Genomic DNA, 20,757 nt, shown 5'->3' with positions numbered 1-20,757 from the left:
ATTACCAATGAAGAAGAGAGATTATTTTTAACAAATCAGAAATATCGAATTATAGCCAATAGTGTGAGCGTATTTACAAAAGGAAATCTATCGAAAAGTTTTTGAGGATAATAAAATTGATTTGCATAGATTTCTGAGAATTTTGCATTGCTGTCTCTTGAGTGTGGATAGCTCCATCTCGTTTCCGCTACACGTGTCGAGCTTGAGTTTCTGTGACGCCCGGTGCGGCCGCAGGCGCGCCGAGGGCGCTACGTGCGGTGTGCACGCGATGTTTGTTGGGTGAAACTTGCTTGTGTATAAAACCGTCTTGCTGCTTGCTCCCCGCCTCCCGAACCCACTGGTAGTGCAAGCTGCCAATTATGCCCCCGCACCCAACGCAAGGTACAGAAGACCTAGGGATATCCTCTCCGATCCGGACGACCCAATTACGGCCGCCGTCCCCCCCTCAGACCCCTTACCTTCCCAACAGAGGCACCGTGCCGACATAGTCGCGTACATACACCGCGTTCGCCGGCGAACGCGGAGAAGTAGGACTAGTGGCCGGTTCACTAGGTACCGCCCCGCGGCGGCACCCGGTGGATCCGCCACTTAGTCAGCCCTTATGGCAGTTGAACACTAGGTTCAACCTACACGGGTGGCGCCAAAGCCGAGGTCCGTCCCACTCTGGGAACCCTTTGAGCAGCCACTGCGTCGGCAGGAGGCCCTTCAGGCCCCGCCACTAAAAGTCCGGTTAAGTTGTTAAGCCCTTCAGGCAACAACGAGAAATTACATAAAAAAAAAAAAAAAAAAAATGCTCCCCGCCTCAGTGTGAATTTGAACTTGCGGCGTGAGGTCGCGCTCGTGAAGCTCTCGCGAAGTGCAGTGTGTGCGTCGAACTCTTGACTTGTGTTGTTTCGGACGGAGATCCGATGGACAATAATGCAGTGTGAACAATTGGCGTGTGAAGATGCTGATGCTGCCTGGAAGAACTGCTGATGCACGATGTGTGGCATGCCCATGTGCACGCGCTCACAAAACAGTTCTTTTCAGAACTAGCTTCTTCTGGTTTCTGGGCAACGAAGTCGGCATGATATTAAAGTGCTTGATTTGTTTTATTCATCTCTTATATATATATGTATTATATCTATTATATCCTGGTAATGTTTTGGTATTATGATGGTAAATATTATGAAGGTAATGGTTGTGCGCGGTAATGGGTAAGGTAATCTTGTTGGTAAGTATGTTGGTACTTGATGGTAAGTATGCTGGTAGCCACAGCACTAACCCCTCAAGTGCTTTAAATTTAAATTAAATAATTTGCACTAAAGACTATTCATTTAAGTCTTCTTCTTCTTCGTGGGTTTGACCTGTGCGTCTGTCTGTTTCCATGGTTTCAGCGAGGGTTGCGGCAGCTCCATGCAGTCCACCAGTGGGTTTGTGGGGCTGACCGCTTCCATCACCCTGGGCTGAGCCTGGTCCAGGAGTACTTCGTTGACGCAGATCACCCCGGCAAGAGTGGTTTTACGAATCTCTGTCAGTTGTTCTGTAAGAGGCAGAAAATACAATTACGTTTAATTAGGTACCGTTTACTTACAATTTTTAAATTAAATCTGTAAATAAATCTTTATTGTCTCACCATAATCACAAAAAAGTTTACAAAAAATTACTTACAAAAATAATGTAATAGGTATTACGAAAAAGGATTATGGTGGGTTGATATCTAAACTAGGAAGTATCTTAGGATATCAACCCTCCACCTCATTAAATGTATAAATAAAAATTCAAATAAATTATAGGTATTTTAGACTTTAATTTTTTTAAGTGATGGTCATTTTTGTACGCCGTTGTACTCCTTATATTTCAGGACCAGCAATTCAGCGCCAACTACGAATGAATACAGGTTTTTGCAAATCCCACAGGAGCTAAAGTTTTGTACCAGGATGAAAGGTACCCTATGTCCTCCTACAGACTCTCAATGATATATACATGATAATTCAAGAAGATTAATTCAGAAGATAACCCGAGAAGAGGTACAAACAAAGAAATAAAATTACTTTCGCATTTATAATATCATCTACATTTGTTTTTCATTCTCTCTCTCTCTCTCTCTCTCTCTCTCTCTCTCAGCGTGTTGCCAGTTCTTCCCTCTGCCACACTACTTCGGGTCCTAGGATTCTTACATTCATAATGGATTAAGTACATATAATCACGCTTTGAGACTGAACCAACAGTGCTGCAAAGATTAAAAGGCCACGTTAGCTGTTTTAATAATGGTATTGAGATTCAAATAGTGACAGGTTGCTAGCTTATCGCCTAAAAATATTACACAAGTTTATCACCCTTTCCCTTAGTCGCATTCTACGATATCCATGAGAAAGAGATGGTCCTATTCTCAAAACCCGGGAACCACACGGCAAAATAATGGATTAATCTGACAAAATTTCTTACCAATAGTGAATCCGACAGTTGTATCGTTGGTTTCATACCAGAAGCGGTCCCCGACTTTCAGCCTCAGGAACTGGTCTGCGAGGAGGCAGCTCAGGGTCGGCCCCAGCAGTCTCCCGTGAGGGTCTTCTGCTAGCGCTCCCGTGTACAGGTCTATGTCATCTACAGATCTGGAGACAGGGAGGACTTTAGAGCAGGAATTCAGGAACAATAATATCAGGAAGCTGTTGTATCGAATGTTCAGATTTAGGCATCTTATTAGCCAAAGTTAGCAGAGATCTGGTTTCAGGATAAAAGTTGTTATTGGGAGAATTTTCGAAACAAATAAAAGTATCTATATATCTAATGCATGCTTATGTTTGTTTGTAAACTCTTTATTGCACACGAATAGAAATATAACAAATTATTTTAGGATTTAGAAGAATATGTACACACACTGGCAGACTTATCACAATCGGTCATGTCATACGGACAGCATTCTAAACGATAACAATATGTAATACGGCCTAACATTGAATAATCCTGATATTATTATATTTACGATCTGGATAAGCTGAATGTGCAGTGCGGTGTTCAAGAGTTTCAGTTACTTATACAGTTTCAAACTTACTTATAAATCTTGCAGATTCTGGTCAGAGATGATTCATCAAAGATGGCTGCCAGATCAGTAAAGTTCCTCGGCCTGGAGAGCCCACAATGCTCCCTCCACTCTGGGTACGGCGGCAAGCCGTGGTCTCTCCCGCGCTGGATGTTCAGTGAGACCAGGTCGAGGCCGCAGGGACCAGGCTTCTTGGCTGGTGCCGTGCTGTTACCCTCGACTGTGACTGTACGCTCGAATAAGTGGTTGTTAAGCTGGAATAGATTTGGAAAATACATACGTATAATCGAGACTATAGGTCTGATTATATGTATCAAAGCAGACATAATTATATTACCAATTGAACGGGCCGAGGGTCTATCTGGGTCGAGTCTGAATAAAATAGAATTTAGCCCGTTTAAGATACGTCTTGTCGTCTCGTCGTCTTATGGTCGTCTCCTAGTGTCCAAGTCGATTGTCCTTTTTTTCACCGTCTGTCAGTCGGTTTTAGTCATCTAAAATGTTAAGTCAAAAAGTGGATTGTCCATGGAGGCTGAACGGCCGCTACATTCCCACCTCCAGTACCAGAAAGCTGGTACTCAAGTTGAGGAGCGGACGTCCAGCCGACACAACTTTGTCACAGGTCTAACGTAAAGTCCATGTCTTGTCTTGACTTGGGCCACACGGATCAGGCCGTCCTTGCCAGGAAAAACCTGATCGATCCTGCCAAGAGGCCACTGATTGCGAGGTAGTTGATCGTCAGCAATCACAACTAAGTCACCTACAATCAGTGGTCTGTCGTTGTCGCGGTACCATTTGTCACGTCGAGTCAAAGTCGGCAGGTACTCCTTTACCCAGGGCTTCCAAGTCAAGTCTGCAAGTCGCTGGTATTCCCTCCAGGTCTGTCTTAGTAAGTCATAATCAGTGAATACTCCAAAGGGATAGTCATGAGAGTCGGTTTTCATAAACAGAAAATCATTTGGTGTCAGAGGTAAGTCGTCATCATGGTCTAAAGGTACGTATGTCAAAGTTCTTGAGTTAATCATAAATTCAGTCTCAGTCAGCACCGTAATAAAGTTTGGTCAGTCGGATTCGTAGTCTTAAGGGTCATCATAAGGCTGGTCCTTACTAAACGCTCCCACCATTTTTATCTCAACGCCACCCTTCCATCGGACTTTCGCTTGCGGAAGGCTGTCAGGTAGCTGGACCTTCTCAGATTTCCAGAGCAGACCCGTTTCCCATCTACCTTCAGGCAATAGTCTCGTAGTCCGTTCCATAATATCCAGCGCCCGCTGATCCTCCCGAGAAAGGGAAAAGTCATCAGACTGCTTTACGCCGAATGATTCTGTAGAAAAAGATCGCTTAACCAAGTCATTTAAGTCTGAGTCATATCGGCAGACGTGTAGGACAGTCAAGTCGTTTGGCAGTCCACCAAGTCCCACATTGCCATGTATAATATATCCTAAGTCAGTCTTGGATATCGTCGGTCCAGTCTTATGTTTTTGTATAACCTGTCTAGTTATAATTAGGTCAATGTTGTCTTGTCCTATAAGAAGTTCAACCTTGTCAGGTCGTATGTCATAATTTGTCACATAGTCTGTCAAGTATGGATATTTATTTACAATATTTTTATACAAAAAACTATTTACAGACAAATTTAAATTATGTACAGAACGCGCCTTATTTACATTAAATACATTTTTCTCGTTCAGTCCACGAATTTTAAAAGAGACCGTCTTCGAGTCTGTCTCCGTAGTAGTCATTCCAGTTACGCCGCGGATACGTAGGCTCGACGTAGGTCCCGTGATGTCGGCCCTCTCCAGCAACGACGAGCTCACCAGGGTCACTGCCGATCCTTCGTCTAGGAGAGCGAACGTAGAGACATCGCCTTTTCCTCCGGAAACCACAACTGGAACAACCTTTAGCAGCACATGATTCTTTTGTGTGCACGTATTGACCGTCCTGTCAATGTCTTCAACAGCGGTCTCAGGTCGCGGAGCAGCGTGCAAGAGTGTGTGATGTGCTCGTGTGCAGTCGGGCATCGTGCACTTCGTCTTCCTCTTACAGGCTTTCAGCTGGTGGCGCTCAGACAAACAGGAAAAACATAGTTTCTTTTCCGTTGCGAGCTTCCAACGGTCATCTATGGTCAAGGCTTTAAAATCTGTACAACTATTTACAAAATGCTTACCACTGCAATACACACATCTAGGTGTCAGTGATGACTGTCATAGACGTCGCGACTGTCTTATATTTTAGTTCGGGCTTTATTTGAGGCTTCGAGATATTCGGATTCGGCGGCTTAGTGGTCAGTGGGGCGATGTAGGTAGCGGCATTGGCGGTCGTCATCAGCCATTCAGATACGTGGGACAGGGTGATCGATTTAACTCCCAAACTCACAGCATGCATACTCCACTGATATTTCAAAATAGATGGTAGTTTGTTTATTATTGTACGTATCAAAGATGGATTTGTGAGATGCCCAACCTCTTCGGTCATTTTCATAGTTGCTGTGACATTCTGTACAGCAGTCGAAAACTCTATCAAATGGTTGACGTCGTCATGTCTGACGTCACGCATAAGCCGTATTTTTTCTAATAAATTTTCAATAACTAAATCTGGTCGGCCAAATCTTAACTTTAGGGTGCTTATTATAATTTTGAGGTTCGTTGCGGAAACTAATAGTGCCGATACAGCGTCTCTGGCACGACCTTTCAGGCAACGTGCTAATCTAGCGATGTTTTCGTCGTCGCTATAGCCACATAACTTCGTCGAGGACATAAACTGACTATAAAATAAGGGCCATTCCTCAGGCTCTCCCGAAAACAGGGGTAGGTCTTTTGCTGAAGTCTGTCTACTCAGCAATTTATTTACAGTATGTACAAGACTATTTACAGATGGACAAGTTTCATGTGTCGTATTGGGAGGTAAAAGTTGTGTACCTGATATCGACGTCCGCGACCGTGGACGTGAGGCAATCGATACATTGTCATCTTCTTCGGCTATAGCTTGTTGTCGTATAGCTAACTTCTGCTCCAAAAGGCGCTTCTCAATACGAGCATACTCTTCAGCCGCTTCCAATTGAAGGTCGATAAGGCGTCGTCGTCGTGCCTTTGCCATCGTTTGTTCTGTCGTGTCGGATCGTATGGACGGACAAGGAGACGGTGCGCGGCTGCCGTGGGCGGACTGTCGGCCCGGCCCGGTCAGGTCGGCGGTAGCGCTAGCCCGTGTCTCTTCCGATGTCATTTTACCTGATCTTGTTTTTACCATAGGTGTGATTGCGAATGGCTCGAAGGACCACTTGAACGGGCCGAGGGTCTATCTGGGTCGAGTCTGAATAAAATAGAATTTAGCCCGTTTAAGATACGTCTTGTCGTCTTATGGTCGTCTCCTAGTGTCCAAGTCGATTGTCCTTTTTTTCACCGTCTGTCAGTCGGTTTTAGTCATCTAAAATGTTAAGTCAAAAATTGGATTGTCCATGGAGGCTGAACGGCCGCTACACCAATGGACCTAATGAAGTGCCCTGGGGAACTCCAATGTAATTGGACAAAATCAAAGATATCAGATTATTATACTCTTTCACAACTGTTAAATCTTCAGCAGTTCAAACTTTGGAACAAAATTTTTTTGAAAATTCGATACGCCTTTACTTTTTTTTAACATTCGTTAATTGGAATCTAAATTCTCTAGTATTGTTAGTTGAATGAAATGAATATCCTGTTTACTCACTTTGTTATAAACAAAAATATTTTCGAAGCGGATCCCCGGGTCATTATAATCATCATCTTACGGTTTTATTTAGCTCACCCCGTTTGTTTTATTTATTCTTGGGTCAAATTTAGTAATTCAAATTTCACCCTCTTCCTGTCAACCGATTAATCTGAAATTTTGTATACACTTTGGATTTTGGTGACAATATAATTATTTTATATAATTATGCTGGTCTGGTAACAGATAAAGCAGTCTTTATTGTCAAGAGAAAGGCTTATATACTTTGGATTCATTTTTTAAAACGATGAACAAGCAACAGTTACTTGTAAATTTAACAGCTGAACATGGCCTTCTAGATCCATAGGCGTCTTTTCAAGATACAGACGTTTTAACCTGTAAGTTTTACCTCGGTGGTGACATGTGGGCCCACGCCGTGCACGGGTGTGTTCAGCGCGGAGTTGACGGCGTTCTTCGGCCCCTTGCTCAATTTATTGAGACGTTATTTTATATAATTATTATGGTCTGGTAACGCAGATAAAGCAGTCTTGATTGACTTTCATCAATCAAGCCAATCAAGAGAAAGGCTTATATACTTGGGATTCTTTTTTTAAAACGATAAACAAACAACCGTTACTTGTAAATTTAACAGCTGAACATGGCCCTCCAGATCGATAGGCGTCTTATCAAGATACAGACGTTTTAACCTGTAAGTTTTACCTCGGTGGTGACATGTGGGCCCACACCGTGCACGGGTGTGTTCAGCGCGGAGTTGACGGCGTTCTTCGGCCCCTTGCTCTTGTACAGCGCGTACGGGTTGAACAGCATCTGGTGGAGTTGCACGTAGTTGACGGTGCCCGTGCTCGCGTCCACCGAGTGGATTAGACCCTGGGAATTGTAACGGTGATATTATTAATTTGCCGTGTGGTTCCCGGCACCATTACAAAAAAGAATAGGACCAATCCATCTCTTTCCCATGGATGTCGTAAAAGGCGACTAAGGGATAGGTTTATAAACTTAGGATTCCTCTTTTAGGCGATGGGCTAGCAACCTGTCACAATTTGATTATCAGTTCTATCATTAAGCCAAATAGCTGAACGTGGCCATTCAGTCTTTTCAAGACTGTTGGCTCTGTCTACCCCGCAAGGGATATAGACGTGACCATATGTATGTATGTATGTATGATATTATTAATAACTTGCTGTGCCTGCAACTTCGTCCGCGTGGAATTATTTTGGGCATCATTGAAGCTCTCAAGGATGAATAACTTTCCCCGTTTTTTTCACATTTTCCGTTATTTCTTTGCTGCTTGTAGTTGCAGCGTGATGTTATATAGCCTCGATAAATGGTCTATTCAACGCAAAAATAATGTTTCAATTCGAACCAGTAGTTCCTGAGATTAACGCGTTTAAACAAACAAACAAACTCTTCAGCTTTATAATATTAGTATAGATTTATTACTATTTACTATACATATATAAAATATTGATTGCAATCGCATGGAGGTCTAAATCGTAATAAGCTACCTATTAGATTTGTAATTAGGGTTGGGTACCTATCATATGGCATGATGAGAAACGAACTTTCTCTGATTGGTCTGGGTCTTGGATGTTTATCTATATAAGTATTTGTTATAAAATATAGTATCGTTGAGTTAGTATCTCGTAACACAAGTTTCGAACTTACTTTGAGGCTAACTCAATCTGTGTAATTTGTCCCGTATATATTTATTTATTTATTTATATCTGTTTCCCATGTATATTGTAAAAGACGATTAAGGGAACAGGCACACTATCTAGTTCAGCTTTTACCATGATCCAGTATGGGTTAGGTTCCTCTGCAAAACCCAGACTCGGCTCGGGCTCCTCTCCTGGTTGTGCTTTTTATTTCTTATAGATTTCATAATTAAATAAAAATCTAATAAATAAAATTTTCGTGTCACAATGTTCGTTCCCGTACTCCTCCGAAACTTGACCGATTCTCATTAAAATTTGTGAGGGTATGGATCTGAGAATCGGCCTACATCTATTTTTCATACCCACAAAATGCAAAATAACGTTTGCCGGGACAGCTAGTTATAAATTAAACTTAGGTAAAGAATGGAATTAGTGTAAGCCAAAGATATGGCTAACACTAATTCCATTCTTGACTTGTCTAGGACCCTGCCACAGGGTAATCTATCGTGGGTGACGGCGCACCATAATGTTGTGATAATAAGAATAAATAAATTTCTATTTCAATTATCTGTTGTTGATATTTAGTACAGAATGTTTAGGAAAGTAACAAAGGGATAGTCTGCTTGCATTTCTGGAAGCAATAGTCGACTGACTCACTGGTAAGAGTGTATGTGCGAATCTGAAGGCTGATGCTGCGAAGTGGTTGGCAACTGAAGGGTCCACTGAGGGGTCGTACACGGCAGCATAACCTTCCTCCTCCACAGTCAGGTTCAAAGCCCACATCACGTCATTACCTGGAACAAAATAATATATAGGTCTCCTTAGAACCATAACATCTAGAATAGAATAGATTTATTTTCAAAATTGGATACAACGTATCACTTATTGACGTCACATCACTTAAATCTAATTATAACTACTACCGCTTCCAAAGCGCATGTGTAGAAGAAGCGACGGATGAAACTACACTGCAGCATTTTCATCGGATGTCTATTTACAAATATAGATCTCTTAAATCTAAATCGTGGACGAATGCACATTGTCTACATTAAAAAACATGAATGAATGTAGAACTAATCTATCTATGTCATAAATTATTAAGACCTGTGTGCTTAATGGTCAATGGCAAGGCATTGTCCCCTATCCCAACCTCAACTGGAGAAGCTAATACACCTTTCAACTCGTTAAAAACTTTAGTCTGGCTCTCTTGGGATTTTTGAAAAACTTTTTGCAGGTGGCGCTACATTCGCCGCTTTTTGTGGGTGGCGTTTATTCGCTGATTTTTGTATTACGTGAAATGTTGTAACTATTTTCCATTTGATTTTATTGAAATTACTTGATGTTTCAGCTGCTCTTGAGCCAACAGCTCAAAATATAATCTTATAACGACGTGAGAGAGGAATCCGTGAAACTCTTACCAAGAATAGCCGGCAAGAACTCAGTATATGTGATATGCTGCATCTGGGCTCCGAGTATCTTCCTGGCCTCGAAGTAGACGGTGTCGTCGTCCCAGGTCGGGTTGAGCTTGGCCAGAGCGTCTGCCAGCCGGTTGTGTTGCCTGGCCCAGATCAGGTGCATGGTGGTTAAATGGAGGTTCTCATTGGCGCGGTCGTCACCTGATCATATGAGTGGAATGAAAATAGGAATGATTTGGGACAATTCTGATGAAGTAGGTGTTTTTCGGTATTGTTACAAGGTGAACTTAGGTAAAACTACCAAAAACATTCTGTAAGAAACTAGCTAAGTCTCGATGGAGCTGCATGTTTGTCTCTAAAATGTAATTAAATCTAAACAAAGTCGTGCCAAGAGTAAACTAAGTAAGACTAAGGTCCTCTTTAGGTTTAGGTTTCCGACATTTTGAATTGGACCACTCCATATCATTTTCATGGATGTCGTAAATTGCGACTAAGGGATTGGCTTATTAACTTGGGATTCCTATTGTAGGCGGTGGGCTAGCAACCTGTCACTAATCGAAACTCAATTCGACCATGAAGCCATACAGCTGAACGTAGCCTTTCAGTCTTTTCGAGACTGTTGGCTCTGTCTACCCTATAAAGGATAAAGACGTGACTTTATGTATGTATGAATGTATCTTAGGCCAGGGACCAATAATGTATTAGCCTAGCTATTTAACCCACCTGTTTCAAAGCAGTATCGTCCTTGCGCATTCATCTCGGCGGTGTTACACCCATCGTTGAGGTCCGTAGACGGCGGCAGAAGTTCCCTCGCGCCCACCCTCAACATCTTCAGTTTCCCGGCTGTCCCGCTCCGAAGCTGCGAGGCTCTGATCGGCCCGTAACCGTAGACCGTGGAGCCGTCGATGAAGGCTGTTGCTTGGTTCATCTGTTCACGGGGACCTGAGAAATTGAACTGTTGAATTGGCTATGTACAAGCAAATTATATCAGAATTCTGGTCTGTTGGTGGCCTGTCTGATAAAGAAATGGAAATTCTTCTTGCAGGTGAAATAATGATTTATGTTCCTTGATGATATAGTGATTCTGATTTATTTCTAAGCTACGTTCATATTTGCTAAGGTTCCCTCCGATATATGTAGAAACAGTGATCTGCTTTTCATTAATTAAGTCCTATTGTAAGCATATTCAAATAACAAATGATTATGATTATGAAATAACCTCAATTTGGGTGTGTGCGCGCCGAGCAAAAACCTTTTGATTACAAGGTTGCCATAAACCATGGAAAATCAAAGTAGTATCTTACCAAAATGACAGGTAGGCGCGGGCGCAGACCTAACGAACTCCATGCACGTGAGGTTGTAGTCCTGGTAGAAGGGGTCCTCCACGTCTAGTTGTACGGGGAAGCATTCCGGGTGTGGAGGCTGGGTGGGGTCACAACAGGATAGTGAGCTGCTGTTCTCTCCTGGAAACATCAGATGATCCATTGAGTGCTTGGAGAACTACTGAAGGTTCTTAGATATCTGATTGTTTAAAAAGAAGTGGCAAAGACAGATTGGTATATCTTACAGGAATTCATCGCTACCTAATTATCGTATAATCTGTAGCGAGAGCGATGATTCGAGCTCGACCACCACAAAGAAAAGACTTCCGCCAGGCTAGGTGTTATGCCTGGGAAACTGCGGCTCCGACGATGTTGCATATGTGCTCCAATCCGAAATCTTTGAATGCGCGATTCAGACTCTTCGCTGATATTGGCGTAGAGATATCGCCACAGATCCATCCGACCGCTTCCGATCGGTTTCGGCTTTTGGTCGAATGCGCTACCCATTGGAAGACCTAAGGAAGCTTTTTTGACTACACGAACCTTCACCATTTTCTTCCCTAGATCCTTCCCTCAATGACCATTTGCGAGTCTGGTTCGATGTCCAGAGTCTGTCTCAATCTTACCTCACTAATGATGTTATATAAGCCGCTGACTGACTAATGATGGAGGTAGAAACTATCGTACCTTTGCTGAGAGCAGTGGCAGTAATGTCGTGGTCAATGAACTGCCCCCACACAGCCAACATGACCGTGAAGGTGGTGTCGTGAGCGTAGCTGGGTCGGTGTACCGTCACGCTGACGTCGCGCGCACTGGGCAGAGGAGAACCGTCAGTGCCTGTTCGCGGGGAACTGATGCCTGAAAGCATACATACATACATACATATAATCACGTCTATATCCCTTGCAGGGTAGACAGAGCCTACAGTCTTGTAAGGACTGATAGGCCACGTTCAGCTATTTGGCTTTAAGATAGGATTGAGATTCAAATAGTGACAGGTTGCTAGCCCATCGCCTAAAAGAAGAATCCCAAGTTTATAAGCCTAGCCCTTAGTCGCCTTTTACGACATCCATAGGAAAGAGATGGAGTGGTCCTATTCTTTTTTGTATTGGTGCCGGGAATCACACGGCACTACACACATACATACATACACCTTAAAACACTGATAGGCCATGTTCAGCTGTTTGGCTGAATCATAGAATTAAGATTCAAAAAGGTTGCAAACCCGTCACCAAAAAGAAGAGTCCTAAGTTTATAAGCCTATCTCTTTCATGACGTTCATACAAAAGAGATGGAGTGGTCCTTTTCTTTTTAAAATAGGAATAAATTGTCTAGCATTCTGTCGAACTGGTGAAGATTTATCATATTTCGCTGTGGCAATTTAATTAGATAAGTACATGGAATGTTCCTTTTCAAGTCTCGAACTTACTTCGAGGCTAACTCAATCTGTGTAATTTGTCCCATACCTATATATTTATTGAAGTTAAGTATAGCCGAGTGGTAATTTACAAATTTCTGAGATGTTCCCATGGAATAAAACAGAAGTCGCGACTTTAGGAAGATCACAACTTGAATGTAAGTACTAACATACTATTCTTTACATAATTAAAAAGTTAACTTATTCTTTCCAAAAATTGAGGAATAAATAGTCATTGTTCTTACCATCACCATAATTAGCCGGCAAAACCCTCCTGAACGGAGTCCTGGAAACGCCCCATCTCAGTGGATTGTCCAGATTATTGCAGGTTCCATCCATAGACCTATACTTCGAGGGTTGGCACGGAGGTGGATCTGTTAGACAGTACGCAGGCTCGGGGAAGGAACCGTTGGTGGGTGGACCAACGCCGACGCTGGTTCCATGTTGACTGTTTGTGCTGGAAGATGTAAAATTGAGAGTCAATGATGAGAATTTATTGAATTGAATAGTTTTATTTTCAAACTTGGATACAAGGTACTTATTGACGTCACATCACTTAAATCTAATCTGTTTTTTTTTCACATTTTCCATTATTACTTCGCCCCTAATAGTTGCAGCGTGATGTTATATAGCCTAAAGCCTTTCTCGATAAATGGTCTATTAAACGCAATTTAATTTTTCAATTCGAACCAGTAGTTCCTGAGATTAGCGCGTTCAAACAAACAAACAAACTCTTCAGCTTTATAATATTAGTATAGATTATTGGGTTCTCAGTTTTATTAAGAAACATACCAAGAGTCCAAAGAAGAAGTCGTCCCTATTTGTTTTAAATCTGTTAGATCATAATCATGGTGATTGAACTACTGTATTCCTTGAGAAAGATCCTTTCTTGACGACCTAAGTAAAAAGGTCACTTAGGTAATACCACACCTGCAAGCCCATATGCTAGGTGGCCTGAAGGCAAAGTCTTAAATTCTACTTTGTGAGCAATAAGTAGCTGCCAAACAAAAATACGAATCAAGAGGTAAATAAATAAATACGAGTATATACGGGAAAAATTACACAGATTGAGTTAGCCTCGTTACTTCGAGGCTAACTCAATCTGTGTAATTTTTGTATTAATGTGTTCGAGACTTGTGTTACGATATACTAACTCAAGATACTATGTTTTATAATAAATACTTACATAAATAAACATCCAAGACCCAGGCCAATCAGAAAAAGTTCTTTTCTCATCATGCCCTGGGCAAGATTCGAACCCGGGAGTCCGGTGTCACAGACAAGCGTACTACCGCAGTGTCACAGAGGCCGTCAGAGGTAGAACAAATTTGTGCAACGTGTAAAAGAGGGGTGATATAAGCAGTAAATAGTGCTGTGCGAATGTGACTATTGAATTACCTATCCATCGTCATGGATCTTGGACTGCCGAAGCCAAGCGAGGGGAATCCAGGGGCAACTGATCTTTTTGAACGAGCTTTTGTGTTTGGGTCGACTCCGGGTCTAGAAGTGATGGTATTGGAAAGTCAAAGGATTGTTGGGGACACACAATTTAACACTACTACACTACAGCGAAGTCTACTTCAATAAGCGGGCATATATAAATTATGTAAAGACACATTTAAGATTATTTTTAGGCGTTTGAAAGTTCTATTATGGGACAGGACATAATAGACGAATGACTACATGTATGTATGACGTATGTACATACATATGGTCACGTCCACGTCCCTTGCGGGATAGACAGAGCCAACAGTCTTATAAAGACTGAATGGCCACGTTCAGCTATTGGCTACCACAGGACAGGCTTGTAGCCTAGTGTGGAGCCTTATGTTTCAACATAATGTCAAGAGTTGTTTGCCCAATAAATCATTCAATCATTCATTCATTCAATCATTTGGCTTAATGATAGAATTGAAATTCAAATAGTGACAGGTTGCTAGCCCATCGCCTAAAAAAGAATCCCAAGTTTGTAAGCCTATCCCTTAGTCGCCTTTTACGACATCCATGGGAAAGAGATGGAGTGATCCTATTCTTTTTTGTATTGGTGCCGGGAACCACACGGCACTATGTATGTATGTGTGTATGTAGAAATATAACTCGTATTGGCAGAATTGCCTCTTAAAAACCAATAGATTTTTATTGAGCTAGCTTGCGGGACCTATTATAAATACACTACTTACTATTTTTAAAAGCTTTTTTTATACTTAGTCATATAATAATAGTGTAATCTATGATATCTTTTGGAGTGTTAACAACAGTATTAGCCACAGAATGCCGTAATTCGGTATATTAGTAACATATCCGCGTCCGTTGGCCCGAGGAGAAGCCAATCTAGGCCGCATCAGGTTACGTGGTATTACCGGCCTATCACATTACTCTACAATCTCTTTGGTAAAACTATATGAAACTTATTAGAGGGAAAACATCGTGTGGATCATACGTACTTACATATAGTCACGTCTATATCTCTTGCGGGGTAGACAGAGCCAACAGTCTTGTAAAGACTGATAGGCCACGTTCAGCTGTTTTGTGTTTAAGATAGAATTGAGATTCAAATAGTGACAGGTTGCTAGCCCATCGCCTAAAAGAAGAATCCCAAGTTTATAAGCCAACCCCTTAGTCGCCTTTTACGACATCCATGGGAAAAAGATGGAGTGGTCCTATTCTTTTGTCTATTGGTGCCAGGAACCACACGGCAAACTATATGAAACTAAACTATATGAAACTTATACGAGGGAAAACATCGTATGGATCATACATACATATAGTCACGTCTATATACCCTGCGAGGTAAACAGAGCCAACAGTTTCGAAAAGACTGGGAGGTCACGTTCAGCTGTATGGCTCTATGATATGAAAAGATCACTAGTCGTATCGTTCGTCTTTGTATACCTAATCCCCATACAATAAGATAACCAATAACTCGCCCTTCTTAAATCGATGATTTGATATTGAATTTTGATTCCTAATATTGAGCAATAGAGTTTAATTGTCCGCTGTCTGCCATCAGGTCGCTGTAAATTGATCTAATAGGTCAACAGGAAGACGTACATAGTACGTAGGAACGTATGTGAAGCTCTTCAATAGAAGGAATATAGAACAATACATACATACATATGGTCATGTCTATATCCCTTGCGGGGTAGACAGAGCCATAGTCTTGAAAAGACTGAATGGCCACGTTCAGCTATTTGGCTTAATGATAGAATTGAGATTATAATAGTGACAGGTTGCTTACCCATCGCCTAAAAAAGAATGCCAAGTTTGTAAGCCCATCCCTTAGTCGCCTTTTACGACACCCATGGGAAAGAGATGGAGTGGTCCTATTCTTTTTTGTTTTGGTGTCGGGAACCACACGGCACTAAGACAAACTACAATGATTATACTAATGATGTTTTCTACTTTGCATTTGTTATATTCTATAATTGAAAAAATTGTATCTTCTACCGTATGTATGGTTAAAAGCTCACCTCACGTGGATTTTTTTCGATGTTTGCGAATCTTATTACTTATTCCCTAGAATGATTAAACTTGTCGCTATGTGTCTAGTTGCGCGGTACTAGAGCCGTGACGCGAGTCCGGGTAATCGCATGTTCCGATAATTAGGATTCTACTGTAATTAAATACTTTATTGTGCATTAAATATAGCACATCAAAACGTGAAACAGACTACAAAATCGGACTTATCTCCGAGTGGGATCTCTTATAGCCAACCAAGTTTATAACTTTATATCATTATCATACATACATACATACCTACATATAATTACGTCTATATCCTTTACGGGGTAGACAGAGCCAACAGTCTAAAAAAGATTGAAAGGCCGCGTTCAGCTGTTTGGCTTTATGATAGAATTGAGATTCCAATAGTGACAGGTTGCTAGCCTGTCGCCTAAAAAAAAGAATCCCAAGTTTACAAGCCTATCAAGGATAGAGATGGAGTGGTCCTATTCTTTTTTCCAGTGGTGCCGGGAACCACACGGCAAAATATCATTATCTTACCTGTTAACCAGTAATCTGGTTGCCTGTTCAGCGGCATACGCTGCGTCAGCCAGTGGCTTCACTTCTCCAGACGTGGCGGCCGCCCTCTGCGCCCTGTTAGCTGGTGTATCTATCTCTAGCGGTCTCCTCTTGCTCTCTACTTCCGTTCTCTTCTTAAGCGCTCTCTTCCCATATTCGACGGCTGCTTCTATGTTCTCGGTGTCATTTTTGCCGCTCCATTGACGAGGTTCACGACCTGTAATTAGGTTTGTGTGACTTCTTGTTTATTGTAAAGCTGAATGTGTTATTGAGATATCATTGGGACTATTTTTTATTTTTTTTTCCACGTTGGTGCCCGCGGAAGACCAGCGTTGTGGTATATACCACTACAAATGTTGAGGTACAAAAGTTGTTATAGATTAAGGTTTCTGTTCTTGATATATTATTGTGTACCAAATAAACATTTTTTCTTTTGATGTAAATTTATAAGTATTATCTGACTTTCCACTCCTATGCTGTGCCGTTTGTTCCTCCACCGAAACCAGGAGAACCGGAACTGACGTCGGGAAGATGATTATGACGTCATGAATCATCATCAGTATTCACAAAGCGCACGTTCCAAAACCCGTTGCATCAAAATCAAGGTCGGATTATTTCAATGGCCTTTTTCATTAGGTAATATGCGGCATTACTTGTTTTTAAAAAAACTAGATTTACCTATATCTGCGTTTTCTGTGACTATTGTAAAGTTTTATTCCCATAAATTTTAGACGCCAACAGGTTGAACAACTTTTGTTAAGACGTCATTTCGATATTTCCTATAGTTTAGTTGAGTTGTTATGGTTCGATATCAGCTGTACCAGTTTCCAAAATAAATTATACCCTTATAGCCAGGCATAAGAGCTATACAACAAAAAAGTTTCATTCAAATCCGTTCTGTAGTTCCGGAGATTAGCGTGTACAAACAAACATGAAAACAGTCGGACTTTTTTTTTAAATTAATGCTCAGTTACTATTTTTATACCGCTATAATTTTTTTTATAATATTCTCAATGTACAAATATATTGAACTGTTTTATTATATGTATTGATTTAAAAATATACTTAAATCGTAATGTAACCAATTTTTTTCAACTACAATGAACTCAAAAAATTAAATTTATACCTACATTATTAATTTACCGTACTTCCTTCTTTTATATACTTTTTACTAAAAAAAACTTTACCATGGTAAAAAAAATGCGTTTATATCGCTAATGGGTCACCTAGGAAATTTACCTACTAGTAAATTTGTTTGGTCAGTGACCTAATTATACCCTTTCGTAATTTCCAATTAGCGTAACCGGTAGTAATAAATCTATATTGTCCTCGAAAATAAAAAAAAAATAAACATGTGATTATCTGTTGAATTTAAAATTCATGATTTTTCTGCTTTTGCGCGTCGGGAGACATATCTCGACTAAAAAAATAATTATTAATTAGATAGCCACCTTAATCATATGAAAATACATTGAATATAATCAAATTCTTCACTTTAGCTTAGACCATTTTAATCACTCAAAAGCCCCTACCCACTTCAGCAGAGATTATAACAATGCTTTTGTGAATGAGCTTTTACAAAAATCTCACCTGCTAAAGGCCACTTCTTCTCCATCAAAGGCTTTAACTCTGGTGATAACGTTAGATTACTTAACACCACGGGCACTGGCATTACATAGCTGGGATTTCCTGGAGACATCCTCAGTGTCAAATTGCCAACTACGACCGGTGCCTGTGACGTCACCACAAGGTTTGGAGGCGCGGTGGTGGGTGGTGAAGTAATTGATGATGAGGTGGTTGGCACTTCTGACGCCACTTCTGTGGTGTCGCTATCGTCGAAGCCAAGGTTGTAGGAGACTGTTACAAGAAGTGTTATCGCGAGAATTATCCTGAGGAATAGGAAAGTAATCGTTAATCCATTGGTTTAATGCAGTTTTTACAATGCATGCCGTGTCGTATGTGCAATGTATGCCGTGTGAAAAGTAATTTTTCTGATTGGCCTGGGTCTTGGATGTTTATCTATATAAGTATTTATTATAAAATTAGTATCGTTGAGTTAGTATCTCGTAATTCAAGTCTGGAACTTACTTCGAGACTACCTTACTCAATATGTGTAATTTTTCCTGAATATAAAAAAAATATAAGATAATTTTCAACGAAACGGAAAGTGTAAAGAACCACATCCCCGGGATGTCGTAAAAGGCCACAAAGGGACAGGGATATACACTTGGGATTCCTCATATAGGCTAGCAATCTGTCACTATTTTAATCTCATTCTATCATAAAGCATTACAGCTGAACATTGCCTATCAGTCTATTCAAGACTGTTGGCTCTGTCTATATGTAAGTATGTATGAAACGGAAACGACAATAAAACATTTTTTACGTATACGAAGTCGCTAGAAAAAGCTTGTGTATTTATAGATGACCTGATTAACAACTTGCTTAATGCAGTATTTATGATAGGCCTTTACCTTTACGAGCCTCTAATGTTTATAAAATAGTTTAAAAATTATAAACAAGAAAAACTGGTTGTGGATGGTAACAACCCATGTAACAACATTGACATTTCGTTATTCTGAAATTGGGGGAAAAATAGTCGATATTGCATCTTTACCCACGTTCATAAGTGGTTTTTGATATTATGTTTATTTTTCTGCCGCGTGGTTCCCGGCACCAATAAAATAAAGAAAAGGACCACTCCTTCTCTTTCCCATGGATGTCGTAAAAGGCGTTTACGAGATTAGCTTATAAACTTGGGATTTTTCTTTTAGGCGATGGGCTAGCAACCTGTCACTATTTGAATCTCTTATCTCAATCCTATCATCAAGCCAAAAAGATGAACGTGGCCTATCAGTCTTTTCAAGACTGTTGGCTCTGTCTATCCCGCAAGGGATATGGACGTGACTAGTATGTATATATGTTTTTTTAGATTTTTCGAACAAATGATCCGTTTAAGAGATTAAGTATCTTACAAACAGACATGGAACTATTGGGAATAGAAAGATAGTTGCACTTTTAGTATGGGATATAATTTCGGAGGAAAGCAGTGTCGTGTGGTTTCCTGCGGTTTAGAATAGACTCCAGCATTTCCCCTCGGATATCGTAAAAGGCGACTAGGAGTATACCCACATTCATCTAGTTCATACATAGTTCTAGTTTACTCAGCTTTTATGTAGCGTAGGTTAGACGGGAGTCATTTTACGTAAAAACTTGATGTATTGGAATTATAAGCGATGAAGATGATATTTTTTTTTGTCCTGATTTTTGTTATAGCCTAAAATGGATGAAAGCTAATGAAAGACATAATACTTACAAAAGACTAGCGCAGCATGCGCACTGAAAGTTCCTCAGTCGTTTCTGGTAACTCCTGGATAAGCTGGACTCGAATACGTAGGTGGGGGCTACTAGGGGGGTCCGCTCCCCGTCTTTGGAGGTCGAAGGCCGGTACATTCTGGTAGGCCAGGAACTGTATGGATACCATAGATATTAAACTCTAGAGCACCACTTCATCACATTAAGGAACTTTCTTCCTCTTAGCTTTAGTCCTGGGTGCATCTTCACCTCTCTGGAGAGGAGCTCGGGGTATGCCTGTGACTATGGATCCTGGATTGGGTGGGTCAGGTTTTTTCACGAAGCGACTCTCATCTGACCTCCGCAACCTTAGCAGGTAAACCTATCCCGTATTGGATCCATGGTTACACATCCAGTTGCCTGAATGTGCAGGTTTATTCACGATGTTTTACCTCACCGTAAGAGCATCGGTTAGTATTCAAACTAATGTACATAACTTTGAAAAGAGTCATTGGTATATGGCCTAGGTGGGATTTGAACTGATTGATCTGATCTGAACAATGTATTTTCTCGTCCACATTCTATTCTAAGTTTGGATAATTGTGAAATTGACGTTGTTGAAGAAAATGCTGCAGTGCAGTTTGTTACCGCTTCTTCTGCACTGACGCCTTGGAAGCGGCAGTAAACTTAGTTTTAAGTAATTTATTTGACGTCAACCAATGTTGTTAAACCATATGTTTGACAATTATTAAGCGATATGAAGTATCCTATAATAATGAATAAAAATTTTGAATTTTGAATTTGAATTTGAACCTGTGCCTTTCTGCGCATCACGCATTTTAACCGGGCACCTTACCGATTCGACCACCGTCTCTCCAATGAGAGTCACATTAAGGAAACTTTGTAT

The 20,757-nt window shown here is 40.9% G+C and overlaps 1 protein-coding gene across 1 annotated transcript; it reads right to left on the bottom strand.

The window, feature by feature from the left end:
- Positions 1-1,270: 1,270 nt before the first annotated feature.
- LOC106133348 (chorion peroxidase) lies at positions 1,271-20,009 on the bottom strand. The gene is made up of 13 exons (XM_060948502.1): positions 19,873-20,009; positions 18,147-18,445; positions 16,539-16,773; positions 12,782-12,993; positions 11,807-11,977; positions 11,102-11,260; positions 10,521-10,739; positions 9,801-9,998; positions 9,040-9,176; positions 7,427-7,594; positions 3,035-3,276; positions 2,428-2,594; positions 1,271-1,522 (listed from the first exon to the last, which is right to left on the bottom strand). Exons 1-13 carry the CDS (start codon positions 20,007-20,009, stop codon positions 1,317-1,319), a joined length of 2,550 nt encoding a protein of 849 aa, XP_060804485.1. The 3' UTR covers positions 1,271-1,316.
- Between the last annotated feature and the right edge of the window lie 748 nt (positions 20,010-20,757).

The sequence above is a fragment of the Amyelois transitella genome, chromosome 3 (assembly GCF_032362555.1).
Source record: "Amyelois transitella isolate CPQ chromosome 3, ilAmyTran1.1, whole genome shotgun sequence".
Lineage (NCBI taxonomy): Eukaryota > Metazoa > Arthropoda > Insecta > Lepidoptera > Pyralidae > Amyelois > Amyelois transitella.
The sequence above is the reverse complement of the archived record's forward strand: the minus strand, read 5'-3'. Positions and strand labels throughout refer to the sequence as shown.

Excerpts from the sequence above, each read along its gene's own strand:
- LOC106133348 (XM_060948502.1), bottom strand. The coding sequence starts at position 20,009 with ATGTACCGGCCTTCGACCTCCAAAGACGGGGAGCGGACCCCCCTAGTA. Across the intron at positions 12,994-16,538 it reads ACCAGATTACTGGTTAACAG|CACAAACAGTCAACATGGAA; the intron begins GTAAGATAATGA and ends TACATCTTCCAG. Across the intron at positions 7,595-9,039 it reads TCGCACATACACTCTTACCA|GGTCTAATCCACTCGGTGGA; the intron begins GTGAGTCAGTCG and ends TACAATTCCCAG.